Source organism: Anser cygnoides, chromosome 9 (assembly GCF_040182565.1).
Source record: "Anser cygnoides isolate HZ-2024a breed goose chromosome 9, Taihu_goose_T2T_genome, whole genome shotgun sequence".
In the NCBI taxonomy this organism is placed as follows: Eukaryota; Metazoa; Chordata; class Aves; order Anseriformes; family Anatidae; genus Anser; species Anser cygnoides.
The window spans coordinates 6,738,932-6,766,620 of NC_089881.1; the positions used below are offsets into that span (position 1 = coordinate 6,738,932).

The window sequence follows — 27,689 nt, forward strand, 5'->3', positions numbered from 1 at the left end:
CCAGGGTCAGGAGCACAAAGACATAGCTGTCTCTTTCACAGTACTTCCATTAGTATGTTAAATAAGCAAAGCTTGAAACATATTTTTAAGTAAAATACTGCTGGTGGCAGAACACCTGGCATGTTCCTCAACAGTTGCTTATTTTTATGGGTCACACAGTTATTGAGTTGTCTCTCTTTGTTTATCTACAAACTGCTCACTGAGGTTTCTCATGAACAGATTATTTTGCCAAGCCTTGCAGTATTTACCTTAAAATTCAAGTGAGCTATATAAATCGGTGTGGTTCCTGGATTATCCTTGCACTTAGTGGTTCAGTTCTAACTTGGATCTTGGTACTACTAAGCAAGGCCTGGTTCCTCAACATCTGGCGAGGTTTCTTTCATTTCTTAGACTTCAGGTGCTGTCTCTATTGCATGAGGGTTTTTGAGGGCTGGGGAAGTGAGGTATCGCATTTTGACAGGAGTGGAGATTTGGGGCTTTGCAAAGACATGTAAGTGATACGGATCCATGCAGTTCTTCGTAGAACTTCTCTGCTTTCTTCATTTGTAAGTTGCAATTTGAGATCTTGAAATGGTTAGGGAGGAGAATTTTAATCCAGACTACCACTACTGACAAGTTCAGCTGACACATTTTATATTGTTTAAAGAAGGAAAACCAACCCCTCAGTAAGAAACAGTGCCCAGAGTGCCGATCATCGGAAATCATGATGTGAACGGCAGAAAGCGGGGCAGGCAGCGGGCGCCCAGCTCTCCAAAGGAGGCAAGTGGTCGGCTGCTCCTCTTCCCTGGGTGTAAGTGGCTCCTTGTCACGGAGCAATGCTTCGGAAGGCAGACTTGAGAAGAGCAAGCATGGAGTAGCTGCATGTCTGCCCTCTTCCCTGCCAGTCTCATAATCCGTTGCCGGGGGCCTGCTTGTAACCCAGCTGCAGTGAGTGCCTGACAAGCACTGCTGCAGTCAGCCGGCCCTCGGGGTGGGTTGGATGTGGTGCAGGGGAGCGTGCAGGTTGCAAGCTCCAGCTCAGTGTTAATCTTCAACTTCGGAAAAATTTTCCAGTGCGGAGTAGCCGGAGCCAGAGGCATTAAAGGCTCCAAATTCCAGGCCCTGTTGCTGAATGGCGGCCGAGTTTTCTCCTGCTCATTTCTTTCCCCTTCCGTAGTATTTATCATCACACAAATATAAACCCTACCACGTGCTTTCGCTTGCGGTTGCTTGAAAACAAGTCCTCACGTAACCTGCCTGAAATCAAATGTGGAAAGATCTTAGTGGCAGCAGGCTCCGGGGGATCAGAAACAGAGGGGTTGCAAGAAAGGAAATAAACCCTGAAGCTGGCTGCCTGCATTGCCTGCACACACAATTACCAGGCAGCACTGGCTGCTGTGGAATCGCAGGAAGCGCAGTAACTTGTTCTGTCTTGAAGACACGCTTCAGACTATAAAAGCTCTGTCAAGCTGTATCGAGGGCTGGCCTACCGGTGGCTCTCATACGGTATCGCGTGTCATCAACCGTAATGTGTTAGGGGTTTCTACTGCTTGAAACACTGGCTAAAATATATTTTGCTCACCTAGTCGGAGTATTCCTACAACTCCTGTTTACAAAATATATTTGTAGCTTAACATTAGGAGAGCAGGCAAGTGAAATGCTCGTTCAGAGATGCTTTAAAGATACTACTCTAAAAGCTGTGTCAGTCTGTTACTGCATGTGTGCGGCATGCCAGGACCTGACTTCCATCCTCCTGTGAGAATGCACTTTTTCAGACTTACAAACTTAATTTCTTTCCTCAGACCTTGAAAGACTGCAAACTTCAGTCTAATGTTGGAGTTAGGGGTGGGACAAGATGCCTTCATGCTCTAGTAGTAGGCTCTCTAGGTTGCTAATTCAAACAGAGCATTAAGTGAACATCATCAAACATAATTCTTTGCAGCTGTTTGGTACTATCAATTCAATTCATACAAACATTAGCCTTTTAGGATGTAACGCTGTACTAGCAACTGCCATTTCTGGTATTGTTTGCAGCAGAAAAGAGCTGTACTTGACAGACTCTGAAAGCTCCTTTTCCATGAAAGCTTGCAGGAGTTCTTGAGTCCCAGCTATTACTGCTAATTTGTACTGAACTCTCCTTTACATCTAGGAAGACATTGTTTAAAAAATACTGTTGAACAAATCTTGCAGCATTTGAAAGTTTGTTTCAACAAACTAGCTGATAGTTATCTTATTCTCAGTGCTTCTCAGGGTCAAACACCAGCTCTTGTTACTGCTTCAGAGGAGTGAATACTCAGCCCTTTGAGTTTAGTGGAAACGATATTTCTGTGATTGTTAGTGGATTTCAGACTGAGCTGTAACATAAATGATCACCCTAATTTAAATCTGTTGTTCAAAAAACAAAACAGAAAACCCAGTGTGTGCATACCGTATCTTGGTCATAATTTTAAGAAGCGTATTTGGCTAAGTCGAGAGAACACTGGTATGGGAAAAGGTTCAAGGGAAGCATTTCTTCTCGTAACAGTGAAGTCCAAGAATTTGGGGTTATCTTTGGAATCAAAATTTGTGGATTTGATTTTTTTCCCTCAGAGGCTGATGTGGTCATAGTTAAACAGGAGTGTAGGTAATTATTAATTAGCCTATGAACAAGCACCAGAGAAGCCCTCTGAAAAAAGCTGCTAAAAGGCAGCGTGTTCCTGGCTGTATTCTGCTCGAGCAGAATGGGAATAATGCCACTGTTAGTGTAAGGCACTCACAGCTTCCCGTGGCTTTCTTACAGAAGTGAGCGGCAGACTTCTGTCTTCCCAGATTCAGCTCTACAGTGTGCTGTTCTTGGAACCTAGTGTGCCTTGCTGTACGGGGCAGGGCTCAGGAAACACTCAGAATCATTGCTGTCGTGGCACCATGTCCAAAAATACGAAGGGAGTTTGTTAATTTCAGTTGTATAAAATTGCCACGTTACAGTTTTTAGCAGCTTTCCAAAGACTGATGCATGTAGCCTTGTGTGTGTGGTGCATAAATCTGTTCTACCCTTAAGGATTTTTGGCACCTCTGTTGTGGTCAGGAGCATGCTGAACATTCAAAAGAAGTTAAAATTTACCACAGGAAGTTAAACATTTGAGATGCTGAGCTAGTTTCCCGAAGTGATTTGAACAGCATGTGATGAAGACTGTGCACCTTCACTACTTCAGAAACTCTTTTTGTCTGTTCAAATTTTCACTACGCATTAAAGGATTAACAAACTGACTTAAGTGTGCTTGCTTTCAAGGGCAAGTAACCACAGTTACCATGCACATTCCAGTTATTTCTTCACGTTTTTGCAATTCAACTGTGTTCAGTATAACATTAATTATATATTATTGTATTCTTTTTTTTTCAGTTTAGAATGCGATGATCCTCTTTCTCTTTGCAGATGTGGAGGTACAGTTGGTGCAATTCTGACATGTCCACTGGAAGTTGTGAAAACACGGTTGCAATCCTCCTCTGTGACTCTATACATCTCCGAAGTCCATCTCAACACTGTGAATGGTCCCAGTGTCAATCGAGTAACTAGAGTTTCTCCTGGACCTCTCCATTGTTTGAAGTGAGTGTGCATGGGAGTAGGTTTTTGGTTGGGCTTTTGGGGAGGGGTGATGGACAAATCCATGTAAAAGATTCAGACTCTCATGTCTATTATGATGTTACTATGAGATGACTGCATATTTTGCTGTTTAACGGTTTCACATTCTATTTTTCCAAATATCTTTCATGTGTCAGTTTGCACCTTGAATTAGCCAGAACATACATACCTGTAGGACTCACGGACCCAAACTATATCCTCAAAACTCACTGGGAGCAATGTAATGCTTAAAATTAGAATAGTTCATTTGGAAGAGACCTACAGAATCATCAGGTCCAACTCCCTGACCACTACAGGGCTAACCAAAAGTTAAAGCATGTTATTGAGGTCGTTACCTAAATGCCTTGTGAACACTGACAGGCATGGGCCATTAACCCCCTTACTAGGAAGCCTTTTCCAGTGTTTGACCACGCTCACGATGAAGACATTTTTCTTAATGTCTGCAGAGCAGGGGCAAGATTCCCTTCACTCTGGGGGACTCCATCTTGCCAGTGAGGGGAAGGTAGCTTCAGCATTTGGGTATAGGAGGAAAATTTTCTTCCAGGAAGGACATGCTGCTGCTTGTTGCATTAGGCAGACTTAGGTAAGGCTCAGATAAGTGTAAGAAGCTACTGTTATCTATAATTAATCAGTGAGAAGTAGTTTGTAGGCAACCCCTTCTGGCAGTTGCAGTGTAGGATTTAAGGGTTTATCAGGTTAGAGTGTAGCATTTATTTAAATGGAGCTTGTACCCAAATAGTATGTTGGACAGAAGGTTTTTCTTAGTCCAGAAGTTTTGATTGAGAGTTTTTTGGTTGTTTTTTTTGCAGGTAGGTGTCTGATGGGTGAACAATTTGGGAACAAGTATGTGAGTGGGTAGGGCTCAGATTGTGACAAGGAAGGAGAGCTCCATCCAAAACACTGGCTTTCCTTACTAACTTTCTCATGGTGGAAGTTGAGCAATTAAGCTTCTTTCCTGAATGTTCTGGATTTTTTGCCTTCTATTTAGAAATGTGTCCAAATGAATTGCAGGTTGGTCAGATGTTTTTCATATGCTCCTCTGATAGAAGCCCTAAAAAGCCTAAAATAGGTTGGTTTTCTATCTGTCTTTTCAGGAAACAAATTCAGACTGAGGTAGAGGTAGTTCATGATGAACTTCATTGCTAGGGCTTGCTTTTTGTTTTTAAAAAAAAATGCTACTTACACATGTTAATTCTTGATCTTTGCTACTTACACATGTTAATTCTTGATCCTTGTAGATGTGTTTTATTCCTTGTAAGTATCAAATTACTGAAATGCTGAGTAACTTCTGTAGGTTTCAAGTTCTTTGAATACAACAAATATGAAAAAAAAATCCCAGATGACACGGCAATGTGCTGTGTCTGTAAAAATATGTAGGTGCAGAACATAATTATTTTAGGCCTCTGCTGCTTTAAGATACTAGGGATCTCAGTGGATTTAGTGGGGAACTCAATCTGGACCTCCGTCACTTATGCCTTTATCGATATTTGATATTTTCTGATTTGTAGATTTGGGTTTGGTTGTCTTTTCTCACACCGAATTCAGTGCAGTGTTCCAAGGCTCATGAGTGAGCTTAAAGTACTCTGTCTAAAAGTAAGTTGAATTAGGGAAACGCTGTCAGAATTTCAGTGAGCTAACTGTTGTGGAGTCACTTCTGCATCCTTAGTGTCAACAGAGGTGATTTAAAAGGCATCTGTGCCAGGAAACAAACTGAGAAGAGCTAGTGCAGGTGACTACATTCTCTGGCAACAGAAGCGAATTCCCTTATTCCTAAATATCTGTTGGGCATATCATGTTGGTGATGCCTCTTATATCTAACCTCGACTGAGTTTAAACCAGAGGTCTTGATAATGGAAATCTGACTGACCTTGCAATGCGGACTTCCCCACATAACAGTGGCAGGTCAGTTGAGGCCGTATGGAACATTTGTGCTGCTCTCCCAACTGTGGATGTGCATTCTCTGATTTCACTAAACAGTGCAGGCTCTGGGATCTGATCTTTAATGCAAAAAGTTTGTGTCTTATTTTTGGAGTAGAATTTAACTCCTGCAGCTGATGTCTGGGAATGCAGAAGAGCATCAATAACCACAACCATTACAGTCCTTCCTGCCTGCTATTGAGGGAAATTTTGCTGTGACTTCTCTTGAATTCTTAGTTACTCCGGCAAGTCTTGGGACACTGTAGATCCAGAGGAAAAAAAAAGAGACTTTACTCATAAATTTCTCTGAGACACTGAGGCTCCTGCTGCTTTGTATGCATTCATATTTGTGCATACTTACACATATCTGCAACACTTCATATTGTGGTGTTAGGTGATGTTAAAGTAGTAGTGCTTTATGTGGGCACAGATCACATGTTAATTGGGTACAGCTTTGCTATGATCTGATGCTCTGAGCATGCTGAGCTTTATGGAATATGCTAAGATTATCTCAAACAGTTCTTTCCAAAAGTGTCAGAATTGCTATTAGGATAACACACTTGTCTAAGTAATGAGGATTTCCGAAGTGTTTTTGAATACTCCAATTACTGCTGTGAAGCAACTTTACTCACTCAGTGGATTCATACTAACTGTTATGGATATGAAGCTATGGCATTGCTGGACACGTTATATGCTGATTTTCCTAAACAGTCATGGTGACTATTTCACACTGATGCAGCAGTTCACAACCACTACTTTATTTTTGATTACTGTGAACAAGCTTTGTAAACTTGTGTTTTGATTTGACAGCAAAACTGTGATAAAATAGACAATTTCAGCTGCTGGAAATCAGAATAGATTTGGAATCTCTTTCAGTGCTGTGGATGACTTTCATCTGTTTGTTCTGATAGTAAATTGCAAACAAAATGGCCATTTATACAATGGTAGTTTGCTTTATTGAGTAATTGACTTGTCATTAACCTGCATGTCTCTTTGAAGAAGAAATATTTGTGTGTATTGGCCAGTGTTTCTAAATAAATAAGCACTGAGTTTTATGTTGCAACATCCAGTGAAGTAGTTAATTCATAACTTAAAATCTGGGCCTAACTCAATTGCTAGAGCAGTTTGCAGTGATAGGGATGCAGATAGTCCTTGTTTCTCCTCCTTCCGTCTCCCATATCCTGCTGTACTTTTTAAAATACTGTATCTCATTAGCATCTAGTTTGTTGGACAGATTGGCTTCACTGAAACTGGATATTAATGGGTATCCTCTTAATGTACCAAGATAACTTGTTGCATAATGGTCTTCAACCTGATCTCTCTTTAAAAACCATAGTTTTGTGGGAAAGGTATTCCAAACACTGACGTACTAGTAACGCCTCACTTGATGTCTCAATTGACTACTTGTTACCCCTCTGTTCTCTGTAAGTCCCACAAAGATGGGAGGTCACGCACCCCCTGCCACCTGAGCAGCCTTTACAGAGCTGTGCTCAGAGTGGACATGGTTCTCTGAGATCAGGACAGTACTGTGACTTTTTGCATGGGCTACATTTCTTTCTCAGTTAGGCTCAAACTTTGTTGCAGTGAGTTGCCTTACATGCGGAGGTGGGGATTGTCTTTTCAGGAATGAGTTAAAGAAAACCCACTTGTTGCATGGCCAGCAGCAGTGCTTGGCCAGGAGCACGCAGGCAGTGGCTCAGAATTGATAAGCAGTTGCTGATGGATGGATGGAGGAGGGAATACCTCCTAGCCTCAAGGGAGGGCCGCTTCTCACGTTGGGGGCGTTCCATTTCCTTGTATTTAAGCAGACATCTAAGTCAAAACAATCACTCTAACTTACAGAAACAGTAAAGCTAAGAATGGTTTCTAGTGGAACACTTTGTAGAGTATCTTATATACCCTGATTACCACCAATTTTTTTCCTAATCACTAGAAAAAAGATCTCAAAGACATTGTTTGAGCACTTCTTGCATAGAAGGAGCTGCATTGTGGTGCTGCAACTGACACGGATGCCTGTAGCTTTGTGAAGCAGTGCCCAGTGTAAGAGGAAGCCCTGTGGGGGAATAGGGAGGGCCGGGCAAGGGGTAGGGGGCTGTAGAAGGCTCCTCGACACTGAAGCAGTTCACATACCACTAGAGGTCACGTGTATTGTAGTTTGAATCTTGCAGTGCAAAGGTAAATCTTTCAAAATCATGTGAATGACACAGCACGTTTTGAAACGTGCTGATTTAAATCATGTATAGGGTATCTTTTGTGGTCAACGCTGCATTGTCAAAGTTATCAGTGAATGTATACACACAGACTAGAGCTTAAAATGATTTTGTAATGGTTGTTAGTGCATTCCTTAATTTTGATGTGAATATTAAAATATGTCACTTTTGTTTTCTAGGATGATCTTGCAAAAAGAAGGTCCTCGTTCTCTGTTTAGAGGGCTGGGTCCTAATTTGGTAGGCGTTGCTCCTTCCAGGTAAATACAAACAGACGTTCAGTAAGTGAAATAATTTCAGTGAAATTTTGGTTGCTGTATATTTTTTAAGCGATTTAGGGTTTATTTCAAGTGTGTTATTGCATCTGTAGTATAAATACTTAATAGTAAATATCTAGTAAATAGAAAAAAAATGTTTCTGGGTTAGTTTGTCTGAAATAATGAGTCACTCGTGCTGCACAGCTCTAGTCCCACATCCCTGCACCAGCTACCTGACCATTTACTAACGCCTCTTTCTGAATGCTATTTGTTATTGAGCTTCTTCCAGTTAAGAAGGAAAATATTTAAGGAGTTGCACATGTAAACAGAGGTTTGTACCTTATGCACAGGTAGATTTAGCCTTCAGTTAATCCATCATCTTCAGGAAGCAGTTGTGTGACCAGCTTCAAAACACTGGGTCTTTCTCCCCTCCTGAATTCTGGTGAAGCACAGACCACAGGCCTACTGCAGTGGGAAGCCTGTTTCAAAAAAGAGCGAGAATGGGTAGGATGAGACACAGCTGTCACAGATGAAGCTGATCCAGCAGTGGGCTGGACTCCAAAAAGTAGTGGGGCAGTGTCAGAGAATGCAGCAAACCAGAATGTAAATCTGGTCCAATTGGTGGTGGTATTGTGGCAGTCAGTTGCCCTGCCTCAGCCTAAATGCTCTAGTTACTCCACTGCTGCTGTTAGCAGAGTGAGGTTTATTCAGACCTCAATTATGCCCAAGTTTGAATTGATCCTTTTGCGTACAAGTATTAGCTGAAGTTCATTCCAAAAATAGAATACCTAAGGAAGAGTATGGAGGCAAAGATGTGTAAAACTAAGTATAACTACTTAGTCCTGATGAGGCTAGCTGTCTTTTGGCCTATTTCTGTTCCTTTCTCTTCTGTTTTTAAGGGAAATGTCTTTTTGCAGCAGGAATATATATTCACAATGGCTTTATTCCTCCCTTGACTTAGTGCACTGCTTCCCTTTATTTTTTGGTCTGAAGATATTATTCCTTCTTCCTGCATGCCCAGTTGGGGAATACTTTAATGATAGTGGTTCAAGGTTCTTGGATGCTTCTGGAAAATATTATTCAACTATGTTTTCTATTCGGCATTACTCTGTCTTATACTTGAATCTGACAGATAAGGTGTTGCTATGTAGGTCCCCTGTATGAAGAGAAGCATAATTCAGCAATTGGAGTACTTTTATTTTAGCAGATTTTTTTGAAATATTAGGAATACTTGAGGTATTTTCTGATCATTAACTTAGCATTGACATGTGGAGAATCTGAAATAATTCTAGTAGCTGTGTTCTTGACACCTGTGGGATATCAGCATATAATATGTCATCATTCTGAATATAATCCCATCAAAAAGGAAATGAGCGTAAGGAAAATCTAGGGTCGTGTTCTCTTAATCTGCTGGTGGGAAATTAGCATTTGAAGACTTTGCCAAATGCGATACTACTTGTATTTCAAAGCCAGGAACCACCAACAAAAAACATAGGTCATAGGTAAGGGATTATTTTCACACTTTCTAATCCAGATAGTTCCTAAACTGAAGAGCGCACTTCTGCTTGGTAGTCCAGTCTGATTCTAAATGGTCATTATGGATGCTTTCTCTGATTCCAACTGTTGCCATTGCTAGGAAGTTCTGTCTTCCTGTCCCTTATGTTCTGTGTTCTCCTTCTATAATAAAGCAATGTATGATTGCAGTTTATATCTTTAGTACCTGCAGCTTTATTCACCCTGCACTAAAAGCATGCAGATGCATACCACGTGTGGACCAGAGTCTTGTTCTGCCAGCTCTCACTTTATCCTTCTGCACAAAAAAAGCAATTTTTACATGTAATTTATCAACCCATAAAGGCCCGTTGATCTCTGCATCATCATTCAGGGAAAGTAAGTTCTTGGAACTTAGCACTTGGTTTTGTTTTTTTCCGTAAACATGTTAACTTTTCTTTTTCCTTTGTCAAGAGACTTAAAAGATTCATTGCAACAATCATTCTTAACTCATGATCATTCTTATGCACCACTGAATTCCATTTTGTAAGTGATTACCCTCAATGAAAAAATCCTCAATTGCAGAAAAAAACAAACCAACAACAACCCATCAATCAAACAGACTTTTCAGTAAATTTCTTTTCAGTAAATTTTGTTTAGTTTCCTTTCCCATCTTCCCTCACATAAAATAGTTAGTTTTTTTCCAGTGTTCATACTAAAAATGTCTACTTGCTGTAATGCCGTATAAATAAGCACATCTCCCTTGCCCTCTGGCACACTGTTTTCATCCTGTACTTCATTTCAATTTGGTACTAGCTAAGTGGACTTAACAGCAGGTGTTTGTTTAAATAAGCTGTAGAGAAGCATGTTTCATAACACATCCAGTATACTTAACTGGGTTCAGATTCCATTTTAGAAATTACAGCCATTGAGCAAACACTTTATCATTTTTTATAATAAAGGAAAACATGTTTGTGCAGCTAATGAGGTTAATGGTCTGTTCATGAGAACTTGGATTTTTTTCCCTTTTGTAGAGAGGTATCTAAGTTGTTGAAAAAAGAGTTACAAATTCAAAATGTAATTTTTTGGTGGACTTAAAATCAATGTTATGGCTCTAATCAATGAAAACAAGTATCTTCATAATATTGCATTGACATGCTAACTTTTTTTGCCTAGCTTTGTCTTGATACCAGATTACAAACTTGAATGTAGTACAAGTTTAGAAATATTTTCTATGTAGTGTATTCAGGGGGGGAAAAAACATACAAAGTGCCCATTCAAAGTACAGAACTATAGAAAGAAAATGTGTTCCCATCTTCACAGTTGCTGAAGCTTTTAAAATATAAATGTAGTTATAAATATTTAATGTTTTTTTAAAATAAACAAGTCCTATGTATTTTCTATTTCTCCTCACATTGTAATGTTGTTGAAAGGAGTTTATGCTGTTAGAACAAAGTCTGTTAAAGAAATACCAAACAATGTAACTTGAGTTCTCAGTTAACAGTGTTTTGCTTTCTGGGCTACACTTCCTAGTGTCACAGAAACTGTTGCTGTATTTATAATTATATATTCTTCCCCTCACTGTGTGTTAAACTGGAGCTGTTATGTAAGAAATAACATTGTAAAGTGTGCTCATTTTCTTCATTTCTAAAACAGTCCCAATGCTTTGCAGGAATTATACCTTGAGTGTTTTTTTTTTACTTAAGGAATAAGGCTTGAAAGAAGATAATCTTGTTCGTGAAGTTAGTGGCACTGCTAGTAAGGGCATCAATGCATAAAACATAGCATAACTCAGATCTTGTTCTAATTTTAGAGCGATATATTTTGCTGCTTACTCAAACTGCAAGGAAAAGTTGAACAATATTTTCAATCCAGATTCTACCCAGGTACACATGATTTCAGCTGGTGTGGCAGGTAAGGATCTGTAGCTTTTTAGCTTCTTTATTCTAAACCCTGCTGACGAATGAGAGGTGGCAGTAAATGTGGAAAAAATAAAACAAAGTGTTCAGTGGTTGAATGACTTCTTTCTGCAATGGTTACCTTTTTTGGCCTCTGGTTAAACAAGCCACCTGGAGACTGTGTGCATGAAACTTTGCACTTGGTGTTAATTAAAGTCTGTAACTGTGTGTGTGAATAGCATTTTCCAGGAAAACTTGCATGCCTGCTTCCTCAGTTCTAAATTTGTGAAATGAAAAATGAGTGCTTTAAACACAGTAACTATCTGCTCTGCAAGCTATAAACAACACAGTGTGCACTGAACTCTGGCTAAATAGTTTGGTATCTATTTTTTTACCCTCACTTTTTCTGTTACAGCTTTGTATGTCTGACTTGTTTTTGCCTTTCTGAGATATACCTGCAGATATTTGTGTAACTGTGTAACAGCCCCCTCCTCCCCCCCCCCCCCCCAAATCCTTTGCTCACACTGGTCTACATGAAGTTTGCTCAACCACTCAAGTGCCATAGAGGAGCAGATTTCCATCATATTCATATATTTTCAAGTCTGGAAATGAATTCCTGCTTTAATCTGCAGTGTAACTTTGTTATATTTCAGCAATTGCGACTGTTTGTTGCTTTATTTGTGTGTTCTGTGCTTTGGGATTGTTAACAAGGGGAGTTAAAGGCAACTGAGCTGGTTTCTGATAAAGGACTTGTCCTGGGAAAACCAAAATGAGCTGCCAACAATTTGTTGCCTGTCTTTCGTACATAGAAACAAATCTTTTAAAGTTTTAATTTTTTTGGTATAGGCCATAGATGTTTCACAGATGAATTCTGACATTATGATAGCCTCTTGAACCTTATAATTCATGTCAAATTTTGCAATCAATCTAGAATGGACTGTCAAAGGTGATGTCAGAGAGATGAGTAGGGTAACTTTTCTGTTGAATACTTGCTAATAATCTGGTACAAAGAAATTGTTATATAGCATAGTAAATTTAAGTGACATTAGCTTTTTAGTTAAATAACACACTAATGCTTATCTCCATCACATGAGAAATGTGATGGCTGTATTTAACCTTCCGAGTTACAGACATAAGGACAGCTATTTTATCTTAAATGGGCAAATCAGGGTGCTCAAAGAAACGGTATTTTTATCACCTGTCAGTGTGTGTTCTGTTTGTAGGTGAGCAGCACGGGGAATGAGCTGGAAGGGGTTTCATGAAAAGTTCATCCTGATCAGCTAATCTCTTCAGAAACCCTAATTATATAATTCATTTTTTTGTCTTCAGCTGTTTGTCAATAGGAGAAAACATAAAAATGAAATTTGGGGGGGAGGGGGAATGTATGGGCAATAGGGAAAAAATTAAGTGTATCCTCAATTGAAGACAAATTGTATAACTTGTGCGTTGCTGCAGACAAGTGAAGTTTCAGAGTGTTGCTTATTTTTCAAGTTACTGTCCTGATTCCATCATAAAAATAACTTTTATGGAGATATGACGTAGTGGCTTTTCCCAAGCACTTGCAGATGCAGACTGTAGCTTGTCCAGGAGTTCTGTATCTGCTTACTGACTTGCTTCCCTTTCAGAAGGTTGGTATTACGCATTTGCACTTACAACTTCTGGAGACTGGGGTAAATCTATTTTACCTTAACTGCTGTTTGCCTTGTTTACATTTCTATACCAGCTTTCATATTGAACACTTCAGTGACTGTTACTTTTCTCACACTTACCTAGTTCTGCAGTTGTATTGCTAAACCATGTAGCTGATGAAACTGAGGGCACAGTGTAGTTTCACATTACAGATCATGGATTTTTTTTTTTGTTTGCTTTTTTTGTGACCAGCTTGGCACTGTATATTCCAGGCATTCTCTGGAAGACCTGTAGAAGAAGGTTCCTTGACAAACAATTTCTTTATATTCAGCACTGGCAGTATTCTGATATACATGGACTGTAGTTAACAGTGCTTTCTTGGGAAGATGCTAACCATGTTTTTGTAATTCTAATATATTTCAGAAAATGCACTTAAAGCAGCCATTAAGTTTTACCTGCAAGGTTTGTATTGCTCTGTGATGCAAAACATCTCAAGGAAATGGCGAAAGAACAGGGGCAAGATGAAATGGGAATTCTTAATTGGTTGACTTAAACAGGTTAACACAAAATCACCATAACATGTTTTGGATATCAAGATTTCAAAATTGGCAAGGTGCATAAACTTGCAACAAGTAGCAAAAATAATCAGTATTGGTTTTTTCTTTTGCAGCTGCCATGGGTTCAGTAAGGAATTGAGTACCTGAGTGTTAAATAAGGGATTTTTTTGTTTGTTTGGATAGACCTTCCTCTCACATAAAGGCTTCTGATACCTAATGAGCATGAGATGATGTTTGCATTTATGAAGTTTTTCGTGTAGGTTGCAAAACAGTGATGGAAAAATGTAATTAAAAAAAAAAAAAGCACTAAGTTATCCGTGGCTTTATCTCATGAATATATGAAAGTACTCTAAATAGTGAACTTCAGACAACTTTAAATACTGTTTACATGTATCATAGGTTAATACATAAGTATCCCAGGCTAGACTGATGCTATATTAGATAAGGATTTATTTATGCACATGGCATTTTTGGGTGCAAGAAGCTGAGGTACGGTATTTTAAGCCTTTTTGGTTTTTAGGCCTGATTCTTCCTTCTCAAGATAAAACATACATTTTTAGTTTTATTAACACTTCTTTAGTAAGTTTGTTTTATCCAAAGGAGGACGAATTATGCTACATATTAATAAACTGATGCCTTATGCAATTAGAAATTGTGTTCCTTTTGCTGTGTGCTAGCTTCCAGCATATAATTCACATCACCATAATTCCTAAAATACCTGTATTTCCCCATGAAGGAATACTCAGCAATCCTTTTTGCTTACCACCTGGTTTATCACACGATTCTTGCACGCTTGCACAGTGAATAGATTCAAAGCATACTACAAGAATGAGTGTTTGCTTGTGTGAAGATGGTTTCTCTGTACATTCCAAACTTAGGCTAAGTTCTCAGATTCACTGCAAACTCTGCCTTCTCATTGTACCTACTCAACCTCTCCTACCACAACAGAGAATAAAAACTTACGTAGAGAACTGAATGAGATGGTGATTTCCTGTTTGGCTTTCTGAATTGCATTTTTAATGATTTATAGTATCATTCGGACAATGCAGATGCAAATCTGCTGCAAAACTACTTTGCATAGTATACTATTGCTGCTGGTTTTGGAACTCTACTGTCAAACCAACCCAAGTGTAGCTTTTTTTTTTTTTTAATTTGGGACCACTTTATTACCTATAAAGGTAACATACTTTTTGTAGCCTTTTAGCGTATACACAGTTACTTAAATACCAAGTAGAATGCACATTTAATTCATTGATTATTGACATTAGAAAGCTTGATTTCATAAGGCATCTATTTTTTTTCAGTCCTAAGATGACTTTACTTTTTTTTTAAAGATATTTGGGAGGGAGTGGGAAAGGAGGAGGGCTCACTTGTAAATCTCATATATGGGTAAGTATTTGGAGATGTAAAATTGAACTGCTGCAAATGAGCAGAAATTTCAGTACTCAGTGCATTTTACACAACTATTTTAATATCTGTGGCCTGTTCTGATTATTTTTCTTGCTTTTTTCCTAAACTTTTACCTGAAAAAAGTTAGATCTCACAATAACTAATTCACAAATCCTTCCAATGGGATTCGATTTGTACACATGTGTCTGATGAGGTCACTGCTTGTTGTTATGATACAGAAAAGCCTGTGTCTATTTTAGGCATTTACTGTACATTTCTCCCGTGAAAAGAGTGAGATCGTGTCATCTCATGCTCCCCATCCGCAGGTCACTTCCTGCAGAAATATGGACTAACTTAAACCTCGTGAGTACTGAACTGAGCGTCTCTTGCAGCCTCTAGTGTAAGAACCACACATTGGGTTTGTAATATCTATTAAATAAACAAAATAAGGGGAATTCACTTTCATTATCTTGAGTTCACATTATGTGCATTGTGGAAAGACATCACGTCTCCTGAACTCTGTTAAGAGTTAACTTTGTCTATGCAGTTCAGGGAAAGGTGGAAAATACCTTTCACTGATGGCTGCTACTTTTACCTAGCTCTGTTGGCTAATTCCAAGTCCCTTGCTGAGTTAAACAAATTTTTTGTTTTGTTTTTTTTTTTTGGTGTCCCAGAGCTGCCTTTAAAATGCTGCAGCTGATATTCTTTGTTGTCATGTTATTTCAAATACCTCTTTTTTTCTTTTTCTTTTTATTTGTTTTTAATATGTATACAATCTCCTTTCTGTCTCTTTCTCTTTTCTCTTTTGTTTTTATTTTATCACTTTGGATTTCCAATTCAGCATTCCATATTCACATGCGTCTATCAATCACATTGGCTTACGGATCAAAAAAAACTTTAACTTCTGAAATATGATGCATAATAGGAATACCTGGGATCTTACCTGTCATTAGCTCATATAGCTCAAAAAGTAGATTGTGATATTTTCTGTCTGAAGTTTGGGTATAATTTCATAGGACAAACTAAAACACGGACAATACAGGAATTTCTTGTATTGTCAGATTGATCTTAAAATGAATCTGGAATCTTAATCTCTTGAGGACACAACACTTTGATAAGCATTGTAAAGCATTATGAAGTTTAGTTTTAAGACTTCAAAAAAAAAGAAGAAGAAAGGAGGAATAAAAAGGAAACAATTGATAGAGCTTAATAGTTGTTGAAAGCCCTCCACCTTTGTTTTAACTAGTACTTTTACTATAGACTTACTGTATTTAAAAAGAAAAGCTTATCTTATCAAAGATCCCCGAATTACGGATATTTCTTGTTATGGAGCCTCTTCCTTGAGGACAGCATCACTCAACTCTTTATTTTTCTTCTTGCACTGGCTATTTACTACATTACCTGTAAGAATTGAGCTGTAGTCGTTGAAACCTGAATTATTGAAGGCTCTTTGATTTGAAAGCTTTGATACAAACTGTCGTGCTACTAAGGCTTATGGCAGCCCTGGGGGAAAGAATGCCTGTTGCTAAGTGTCTGTCTGAGCCTACGGTTAGGAGTGCTATGCTTAAATAATGCTTAGAGCAACCTAGGGAGAGGAAGCTTGGACAGAATAGGCCAACCTATGCCAACCACTGTTTGCTGGCAGTTTCCAATATATTCTTCACAGAAGTATCAGGCTGCTGCTGTGAGCAAATTTTGCCTCTTGGACAATGCCTCTGATTTCACCTCTGTTTCCTGTTACGGATTTAGCATCTTCAGAGACCAGTTCTCCGACTTGGATAGGAAAGAGAAAGGGCCCAGCAGATAATGCTGCTGAGTACAGGCTAGCAGTAAGAAAATTTCAGAGCATGTAACTCTAGATAAATAGGAAGCAAAAACATTTTGATCTTGTTTGACTCATTAAACCCTCTCTAAGAGCGAGGAGGCACTTTAGAACCGATCTTGTCTTTTTTGAGAGAAGCCTCTTCTGGAATATGTGTGTTTGTAGGGGAACTGAGATATTTTTTTGCCACCTTATTTCAAAGCCTTTGTTTCAATCATGTTCATTTCTAGTGCCTTTCATGCACTGTAGATGTGGAAAGATTCTGATTTTAAGGTAAGAAAATTAAAGCTTTGCTAGTGCTAGTATAGAAGAATATAAAGTGTACAAGTTCAATTTAGTTCAGTGGAATTCCTATACCATAAAGTGTTAGACAGGTCAGAAGGGCTCAGGCTAGTTGAATTGCAGAACCTTTTTTGCAGATATGTTTTAAAAACATCCAGTGCCTTGTTAAGGCAGAGTAGGTCCCTGATGCTTTGAGTTTTTTACATAATAATTTGACTATGTGAAATGCAGGTATAAAAACACTTCTGGCTTGTTAGGATTTCACTCCATCATATGAAGAGCTATTTATTTACCTAGACATAGAAAAAATAAGTAGTGTATCAAAAAGCAACCCCAAAACTTTATGATCTACCCAATGAATTCACAGGAAGTTTTTTTAGTTAAGAGGTTTGAGTCAGTTTAAAAATCTATTTAATCAGAAGATTAAACTGAAATCCCTAAGGTGTTCTTGCTATTTTGGCACAGAAGTATAGCTAAATCCTAGTACCTGCTAAACCTCAGTTTGTCTGGAGAACCGTAACTGAAAATCCTAATGACCTATTTAAGACTTGGGGGTGGGAAGGGCAGAACAAACCTTACAACAGTTAAGATCCCCTGGCATTTCTCAGAGTATTGCAGTCATTTGTGTGCAATGTAAACATAGATTATGATTAAACAGAAGTAACTGGTACGCAAGCAGTTCTACTAAATATATATATTTATGTAAGCTGTTAATGATCTCCATAAACAAGCTTATCAATAGCCTGTTTGTTGTATAAGTATTGTGCACCAGATATGCACTGAACGAGATAACTCCTCGTTGCTTTCCTGCAAGCCCCGTCCCTTCCCTCGCAGGAGGGCAGCATGTCTCTGTAGTGATATACCAGTGATGTGTGTCACTTAGATAGCAAGTGTCTAAATTTATCATCTTTTGCCTGGCCATGTTCCAGCTCTTCCCTTTTCCTTTCCTCTCCTGCAGACATGTCACCTCATTAATGGTGCACGTGTGGTATTACGACTCGAGATGTTTTTTTATTTTGATTTTTTTCAGAGCTGCCTTTCACTCTGCTCTTTTTCTCTCCACGGTTGTGCAGAAGTAAGAATGATTCTTACTTCTTTTCTTTCTTTCTTCCTTTTTTTTTTTTTAATTTGTTTCCTTCTTTCTCTTCCTTTTCTTTTTCTTCAGTGGACTGAAAATCAAAGCTTTAACCCATAGTCCTGATGCAAGCCTGAATAGTTGCTGTCTGTCTGGATAGTTAGAAGTCATACTATTTACTTTAACAATTTAAACACTCATACGCTTGTAAAAGTATTCCTGGGCCAACCAACAATCTCTGCTTTGAATACTAAGTAAAATATTAGCTGTTAAATTTAACTGCTCTTTCTAGTTCAGTATTAAAGTTCTCTTAACTGACAGTAACACACGCCTTTTAACTGCACCAAAAGTAGTATTTATTCAGTTTGCATGCTTTTAAACTCGGATTGTATTTCAGGTAGCAAATTAAACTGACACAATGGTTTGTTATGTCAAATTGCTGTAGCTGTATCTGCAACCTGTTCATACTGAAATATTTTCCAAATTGATTGGCTAATATTAGTCTAGCTAGCTTTGTTTATCTGTGCTGTCAAAAAGAAGGGTTGGTATGGTTATATAGAGAGAAGTGTACATAATTGGGCTTATTTTATATATGGGGAATCTCTTGCTAAGAGTAAACTTAAAATCTTAATGTGAAATAAAAAAAGCTAGATCATTATTAGCTGTATGGGTGCATAAAATGTCAGTAAAAGGCTACAATGGGTACTTTCTAAAAATCAGTATAGTCCGAGTTTTTGCATCTTACCTTTCTGAGTGTGTTTCAAACTTAGCTGCAGTTGCCTTTGTGATATTATCACATCTAACTTTTTCTTTTTTAAATATTAGGTTTTACTGCAATCACAACAACCAATCCCATTTGGCTAGTAAAGACACGATTACAGCTTGATGCAAGGTAAGAATCTACTGGTGACAAATGGAAATCTCACTGCTGTTAGATTTAAACTTTGCGTAGGTGTTCTGAACCAAAGTATCTGGATCGACTCTTCCAATATCCAAAACTTTGAATTAGGAAGTTGTTGCTGCTCTATCTACAAGTTACACTTGTCGTTATAATCGTTTTTCTTTATTAATCTCTCTGCTCTAAGGCATGCTTGAGGCACTGTAGTACGCTGGCCAACAAATTTGGAATGAATTACAGGGTTAACAGTCTTATATTCTACCAACACGTGCTGACATTTCCCCTCAGTAATGCAGTCTTTTTGTTGTTAGTTTGTGAGCTAAAAGTTCCTGAAATAAGAATTTAAGTGTTTTAAATCAGGATTTAAGTATTTTAGTGAAAGTTTAGTAAAATGACGGGAACCCCATTCTGCTCTTAGATTTTCACATATAGTGAGCTCTAGTCTATAAAAAGCAGAAGCCTGCTTTCATTGATCCAAACACAGGAATTGCCCTAATGTCAATAGACGTTGTCTGAATTTATTACAAAAATTGATTACACAAAGTGTTTTATTAGTACAGTACTTCTAATGAAGTAGAACCTTATGCAAATGGAGAGGAAGACCAACCTCTATTGTCATCTATTTAAAACTAGGGAGAGACTGACGAGATGCAAATGTCTAAATACAACCATCCTGTTCATTTTATAGACGTTCTGTAAAAGAGTGCGATATCCAATTCTTTTTTCAGCCATACTAAATCCATTAATGAGACACAAAACTTTGTGGCTTATCTGTTTCTGGTTGTAAAGTGTGAAAATATCGCTTCAGAAAATAACATTGCTCTATGATAATTTTCAAAGGAAAAACAAAACCAAAACAACCTACCAAACTGACATTGTCAGTTCTGAGTGACATTGTCAAATGAGATCCATTTGTGGGGAAGAATTGTAACTTTCAAGCATAGGCAACATATACGTTTCTTTAAGAGTTTACTAAGAATAATTAATAGAATTAAAAAACTAAATACCAGCACAGTGAAATAAGCTTAATTCCTTCCTTAAAAAACAAAGAAACAAAACCAAAAAACCTCTGAAGGTTGCTGGGGCAGAATGTACTAATTAATGTAAAGAGGGTTGAAATACACCAACCCTAAGCCCTAATAAATGGTTTAAAACTATAACCTTGATTGTTCTTTTAAAGTGCTTCTCCTATAGTCTCTGTCAGCATACTGTGTGATAGCATTTGTTTTGGGGGATAGGTGTCTGTGACAAGTGGTAATTTCTGATCTACTTGTAACAACCTTAGATGTGCAGATCTTGTAACTATTTTAGTGCAGTGGTGTTCTCCTGAATCTCAGTCATGACAATGTGTATCCTAAGGAGTATCTGGGCATCAAAATGTCATTAAAACAAAATAGCTTATTGTGGGCTCTTCTTACTGTAGAGCCTGCAGTTCAAACCTTAGCATGTTTTTGTATTGCTTTCAAACTAAACTAGTGCACGTTATTTCTGTATATTCTGTATATTTCTGTATTTCTGGAGCTTTCTTCGAGAAGAAGGAAATCTGTCTTTAAGTGTAGAAAACTGCAGTTGTACGGGCTAATCTAACACACACTGCATTTTCATCTCTTTTAATTCAGTTTTTAGAGGCATAAAACACTTGGCCTGTATGATTATTTAAAGGTTGGACTAGATGATCTTGGAGGTCTTTTCCAACCTGATTGATTCTGTGATTATACTCACCTGGTCTTGTTTATGCTGAGGTTCTCTTTAAAACTCCCCCTGGTCCCAGTAAAAATTGGGAGAAGGCATGTTTTGTTTCCAGAGTGAAATTGTTTTAGGCTTTGAGGCAATGCTAGGGCTCTTGCACATCAGAACAATTTCTTGCAGCAGTTCTGTAAGAAAGGTAAGACAGGTTTACCTGTTCAGGTGTACAGGAGACATACAGATTGGGCTGCTCTTGGAGTTGCAGCTTCTAGGTCCACCTGTTCCTCTGGCTAATTGTTCTTCATCTCTGTTCTCCTGTCCCACCAGCAGCACTGCCCACCACTCCACAGCATCTGCCACCTAGCTCAGTCAAGTTCTGATTCACAGCTATGTGTACACATGGACCACTTAAAATAGTGTCTGGTACCTTGCTTCAGTGTTTGGTACTGCAGATTCAAGCCATCAGGATTGAAATTCTGCCATCTAGTGATGCCTTATTCTACTTGCATACTGTCTGTCTTGATTTGACAGTATGCATATGACTTATCGTTACTTCTTAAAAGCTTATTTGCTGTTTTAATCTGTGCAATTTGCTCACTCAGGAGACCTCTGCTGGCAGAATCCATATGTTTCAAGTGCCTGTGCTCCCTGCTGCAATGAAGCATATTTTATGTAGTGTCATAAGGGTCGTGCATAGTTGTGTACAGTGTGTTAAATCTTTCAGTGTGCAGAACACAATTCAGTAAGTAAGCTAAAAATGGGAATTAGATTTTCTTTACCTAAATATTTGTTGATAATGTCTAATGTAATTTGGCTTGGGTTTTTGATGTTCGTTCTGACATCAGAAAATAAATAGCAAGAGTCTGAGGACAAGTATTTTGATGTCCTTCAAGTCCAGTGTGCATATTGCAATCAGCATATGCCTTGACATCAGCTGTGGCTTAGTTGAATCAAATAAAAGCTGCCTATGTTGTGTTGGTTGGCATGCCCTCTTTAGATGTCCCAGCTGTTTGCTGATACCTCTGGTGCTCTGAGGCCTGTTGGAACCCTAGCTCCTGTCTATTCTTTTCATGTTTATGTGCCTCTCACCCAATTCATCCTAAAGGCTGTACTGCAAGACATGCACTTCTGGAATGGGGTGGATAATTGCTGTAGGAGCTGTTCATTTGAGGCAGAATTTAGGGGAGAATCCACTCATTATGCAGAAGAAAATTGTATTATTTTTTTTCCACAAGCCCTTAACTTATACAGTTTGGGAGTCTGTTTTTAGCCAATTTAGTCTTTTGTTCCATAAGACACTGGGAGGCCTAGAGCTGGTTGATTTGTCTCTATAATATTTTTCTTTAATCATACTATAAAAAGTTTGGCTTGGAATCAATGTAGTACTTTACTTGTGTTCAGTGCTGAAGGTATTTAGGACATTGACTTCCAAATTCCGTGTTCCTGTAAGTATTTGAATTGGGGACCCTTAGCATCAGTGTGAAATGTTTCCTAAGTCCTCTTGTCACTCAAGAAAAACTGCTTAATTATTTTCTAATCTCAACTTGCACTGTCTTGATGTCTGTTTTGTTTTCTTCTTAGGAATCGTGGAGAAAAACGAATGAGTGCATTTGAATGTGTCCGAAAAGTTTATCGATCAGATGGTATTAAAGGCTTTTACAGAGGAATGTCAGCATCCTATGCAGGCATATCTGAGACTGTAATTCATTTTGTTATTTATGAGAGTATTAAGAGAAAACTACTGGAGTATAAGACTGCTTCTGCCATGGACAATGAGGATGAATCGGCAAAAGAAGCTTCGGACTTTGTTGGAATGATGATGGCTGCTGCCACTTCCAAAACTTGTGCAACATCAATAGCATATCCCCATGGTAAGTGGGGCTTGTGTAGCTGAGATCCTGAATCAGCGTGATCAAATGGAGTTTTTCCAGTGGTTTGTAGCAGACTTTGGCTTGCTTGCTCAATAACTGTTTCTTTATCTAATGCTTTTCACATTCAGCTAGTCAAAATGAGTGTAGTATTCAGAAATGAAAATATTTTAAAATGGGTATCTATCATGACTATTTTTTTGTCAATGTTTATTTTTCCAAGGGAATTGCCAGGCTGTGGCCCAAAGTACTTTGGGAGAAGGTACTTTCTCACTTGGAATCTACATAGCCAGCAATTTCACATAACTCGATAGTGGACTGTGGTGGTTTACCACCAGTAAGGTAGCTAACCACCACCACACTGCCGTCTTACTCCTCCCCACTCAGGACATGGAGAAAATACAATGGAAGAAGCTCATGGGTTGAGATAAGACTGTGTCAACCCAGTGCAGACAGAAGAACTTTCTGGCTTGTAAGAAAATAGGCAGCCTAATTTGGTCTTCAGTGGCATTTGATTTTTCCAACAAAGTAGTTGTGTATACATTAAGCTTCATAGATTGAGTGCTTCATTCATGGCAACTTCGAAGTTAAAACATAAGCCCAAACAGTTCTCTTCTGGATTTTAACTGAGCAAATTAACTCTTCTTGCTTAGCGATATATCAGACAATACGTAAACATTTAACTTCTTTTCCTCTTACGTGGACCTGCTTTGCTTCTCTGTTATTTTTTTTAGAGTTTTTCTGTTCCTAAGAACCTGAGGAAGGGGAATGGTTGCCTTTTAATGTAAAATTACTTGTTGGTTGCTGAGAAAGATAAGTGGCAAACATAATCACATGTGGTTTTCTTTATACAGAGGTTGTACGAACAAGACTAAGAGAAGAGGGAACAAAATATAGATCTTTCTTCCAGACGCTATCTTTGCTTGTGCGAGAAGAAGGGTATGGATCCCTCTACCGAGGTTTAACTACACATCTGATCAGACAGATTCCAAACACAGCTATCATGATGTCAACCTATGAAGTGGTAGTCTACTTGCTTGATGGATAGCAGCATGTCAAGGCTTTCTAGAGGAAGCTGGAAGACTGAAAGACTGAAGTGGACCATTGAATGTCAATGCCAAATGCGGTGGGCAAAAGGAAAGTTATATCAGGAACATGCAGCTATGGACAAAATAGAAGGTTGTGGGCAACTGAATAATTTTGCTGCCTTATTGTATGGTCTCAGAAATGTGGCAAATGGGAGCTGCCCCTTAGGGAATGCATTTATACATCTCTTAATTCCAAATTGCTACTTTCTTTTCATCTGTTAATCTAGACAATGCTATTCAGTCTTCAGAGACCTGATGAGTGAGAGAGGGGGTGTAAAACATTCTTGGGCAGCCTTATTCCCACTTAGTGATTGCTCTCAACTACATCCTTTTTTGTTCTGTTTTACTGCACGGTAACCTGTTGGAAGAATGGGGAAGATGATACTTTCATACCTTTCCGTACCTGAAATTTCCATTTGGTTGCTCTGAAGTTTCATATAGAGACTGAGGTAGTAGTCAGTGTGTAAAGTTTTCAGTGTTGCTACCTCGAGATAGGATATGGCGCAGGGACCCAGAATTGAATTATTTCTTCACTTCAAAAAGGTGATGCTTGTTGGCTTTTTTTTTTTTTAATAAAAGTTTGAGCAGTGTTCTAGGTTAGTGAGAGAGGATCTGATTGCTGAACTCTTCAGGTTATCAATCTCTTAATATTGGTGTATGTGGATTTCTAGTTCTGCTGCATCATTGTTTTTAATTTCTGAAAATTTCCCTCATTTTTAGAAGAAAGAGACCTATGAAACACTCTTCTATATCATCAGTTTTCCTTGCCAGCTTGTCAGGTCACTTGCACAGCTATGGTAGTAGCTGAATGCTGCTACTTAGCCTTTTAAAGGATACTTACTGTGATGGGAAATCTTGCCTAGTCCAGCCTACCATTTGTGAAGACAGGATTTATTCAAATAGCTCAATGCTACCTAAGAAGAAGCTGTTTTATCCTAAAACTTCAGGCAAAGCCTGACCTAGCTTACCAGTATCTGTATTGGTGTAGAGGGGAAGAACATGCATCACCATGGTTAGGGTGACCAGAAAGCAGAAAATGTTGAAGCTGAGATAAATCTCTTCAGTGCAGACAGCCTCTGTACAGAATGATGGAGAAAAGAGTAAATGAGATTTATTTTTTTTTTGGTAAGCATTCCCCTTGATAATTGCTGTATCACTTCTTCCAACTTGAGCCTGGGTGCAGAAGAGCAGTTGACAGGATAACCTTGTCCTCCAGATTGTTTGAATTTTCAGGAATTGTTTTTTGTTCTATAAACCAGCTGCAAAACCATGAGCTGCATTCAGCAGCAAGGCTTAGCTAGTTAATTCTGTCATAACTTACAGCATTTTCCAAAATCACAGTCGGAATGTCAAAACCAGAAGTTTACTGTTACAAGAACCTGTGTAGGTTTCCAAACAAATCTTCTATCTGCACCTAGAATATTTATCAATATGCATCCGTGATCCTTATGAAGAAGATGGCCATTGTAATTTGGGGGCGATAGCTTTCTACATATAAATGCCACTACACCGGTATGACAGAACTGTGCTATCAACTCTTCCAGTGTGGTGCTTCAGTATACTTAAACTGTGCATTGTGTGCAATGGTTTTCTTATAAATGACTCCTTATGCACTTTGTGGCCTTCTGGCTTGTGACTTTCCTTCCTCTTATCGATTATCTGTAGTCAAGCTGTGGTTAGTACATGCTGTTTGGTTTTAAACAAAGCATGTGGTTTGATTTCCATATAACTATAAAGCGTTTTATGCTGTAGGTCTGTAGGATCTCTGTTGTAGTAGTTCTGTAGGCTGTATGTGAAAACTTGAAGCTTACAGAGCAATCAGTCTGGTTTTTTTCATTCCCTTTCCTTTATTTTGATCCTTGTCATGTTCTCCATGCTGCCAAAATTTTGAATACTTCATGTAACTACTAATTGCCACCTATAGCACACACAGTGACCTTGCAGCGGAAGCTTGGCTGTACTGGCTTCTTTGTCCTTGGAAAATCATGTTTTAACCTTTTTAAAGACAAATACTGTGGTCTGTGATATGTCTGCAGAGGTGAACTTGGTTGATTTAAAGAAGTGAAGGGAGTGCTTAAATGTGTGCTCTAAAATGCACCTTTTTCTAGTGATTTTTAGGAAAAATCTGGAGTATTATGACTCTGAATGAAGTCTTGCTGTGATGCCATTATTCGGATAACTAAACTAAATGCAGGAATAGCTGCTTATTGTAGCTTTAAATCTGTAGAAAGTGGATTACTCTTCAGGCTATCCAAGTTATTTGGTCACAGACAAATTTTAACTTGGCAAGACAACATTCAGCTGTGGAGTTTGTGAATATAGCTGACATTAAGCCTTGTATTAGCCTAGGCTTCATGCAAGTTGCTCTCCTTTGCTTATTGGAAACAGTCTCCCTTGATTACACGTACATCTCTTCCATTAATTCACTGGGTACCTCCTGTGTGCCTTCTCTGGGTGAGATCCGATCCCTGGAGTTGCTTTCAAAACAAAAGTTGAAGTAGAGAATGTTGACAAGGCCAGTTGAGTATGGGAGATAACGGCTAAAACTAGACAATCAGCTTATGGTTCCACCTTTTTCATGGGGGTTTAAGCGATGTTTTTGCCTTCAGGGGTGATCTTGTTTTTTGGCTTGCTTTATATTATATAAACCCAAAGTTTCTTAGCTTTTTCGTTAAAGTACAGTACATACAAAGTTACCTCTGAAATATTTCCCAAAGATCTTTAAATTATTTATGTAGTTTTCCTGATATTTATTCCAAAAGCTCAAAGGGAATAAGAAGATGCTACACTCAGTAATGTCCTTAACTACAGAACCAAAAGGAGTGCATTTAAACTTTCTTGTAACTTAAATGGTCATCTTAATTTCTATTTGAATGTAGCTTATTTATGTCACTTTTTTTCCCCCCTGCTAAAGAGGCAAATTGTTTTTTGGATGTTTAAAACAAGCCTCAGTAACTAGTTTCTCTCCGCAATTTCCCTTGCCTAGATAAACCCTTACAAGCTACTAGTTTTGACTCAGCAAAAGGTTAGATTTGGGAAGCACTGAGCCTGCACTTTGTGGAACCAGCCCAAAGATGGCAGTGGAGCCTGCATTGCTCAGAGGAAAAAGGGGCTGCCTGGCTGCCTGTGTGACTGTGCAGCTTGTCACCCAGCTGCTGTAGCATCCTGGGGGTGACGTGGCAAGGGTGGCCCGAGTTTGGAAAGCCAGAAAAAATCGATTTCGGCGAGTGCCATCACATTTCACTGCCCTTCTAATTGCCCTACAGTCCCTGTAGTGCTGTGTGCTGACAGGTGAGTTGTGGTGTGTTGCAGGGGGCTGAGCCCAGCCTTTAAAATGACTGATAGATCTGCTGTTTGTCTGAATTACTTATCTGCTAGACTGTTGTTCTAAGTAGTTTTACACTAGGGTTTTATGGAGTTTTTGTTTATTTTAATTGTAACTGAAACATCAGCCTGTCCACTAGTATGTTGACATTGCACCTATCTAGTTCCCTGTTTACATAATGCACTCCATTTATTTCCTTTCTAATTGAGATGTTTGTTAATGACAGCTTCTGCTGTTATGTTTTTGTTCTTGTAATTACATTTGTAACATTCCTCAGACTGTAGCATTTGAAAAGAATACTTCCAGATCGAAAATACTGGAGAGCCTCTCTAAATGTTGCTTCCTGTTTAAACTGTTTGAATTCAGAAAACAAGCTGAACACTGAAGTGTGCCTAGGTAAATGTACTCCTTTTTCAACTTTTGTCTGTAAAGATTTAGTTAAGTAAGTTTTCAGTTCTTCTATTTAAGAGAGTCTGCCTACCCTGCATATGTGAACTTAATTATGCCCTAGGAGTCATAGCTAAACACTCACAAATGACAGTTCCAGAATACTTTCATGCTCCTGTGAGGTTTGCTATTATTCTTGCATACATGTAGTTGGCTGTAAACTATGTGCATTTACTCTGTATTTATATAGTTAACTCTTTTGTTTGGATTGCTTTAAACTTCAAAGCAAATTAAAATGATGTGCTTCTACTCAAA

General features: G+C 38.5%; 1 protein-coding gene and 1 long non-coding RNA gene across 2 annotated transcripts in view; one reads left to right on the forward strand and one right to left on the reverse strand.

The window, feature by feature from the left end:
- The window catches only part of SLC25A36 (solute carrier family 25 member 36), a 33,130-nt gene extending 5,441 nt beyond the window's left edge, over nucleotides 1-27,689 (forward strand). Inside the window, exons 2-7 of the mRNA XM_067002771.1 lie at nucleotides 3,392-3,562; nucleotides 7,905-7,982; nucleotides 11,284-11,384; nucleotides 18,948-19,014; nucleotides 22,288-22,577; nucleotides 23,429-27,689. Coding sequence (XP_066858872.1) covers nucleotides 3,392-3,562; nucleotides 7,905-7,982; nucleotides 11,284-11,384; nucleotides 18,948-19,014; nucleotides 22,288-22,577; nucleotides 23,429-23,622 — 901 coding nt within the window. The 3' untranslated portion in view covers nucleotides 23,623-27,689. The remainder of the gene's footprint in view (nucleotides 1-3,391; nucleotides 3,563-7,904; nucleotides 7,983-11,283; nucleotides 11,385-18,947; nucleotides 19,015-22,287; nucleotides 22,578-23,428) is intronic.
- On the reverse strand, nucleotides 801-21,193 carry LOC136791484 (uncharacterized). The gene is made up of 3 exons (XR_010833717.1): nucleotides 20,743-21,193; nucleotides 8,319-8,458; nucleotides 801-1,236 (listed from the first exon to the last, which is right to left on the reverse strand). It is a non-coding gene; the product is annotated as an uncharacterized lncRNA (long non-coding RNA).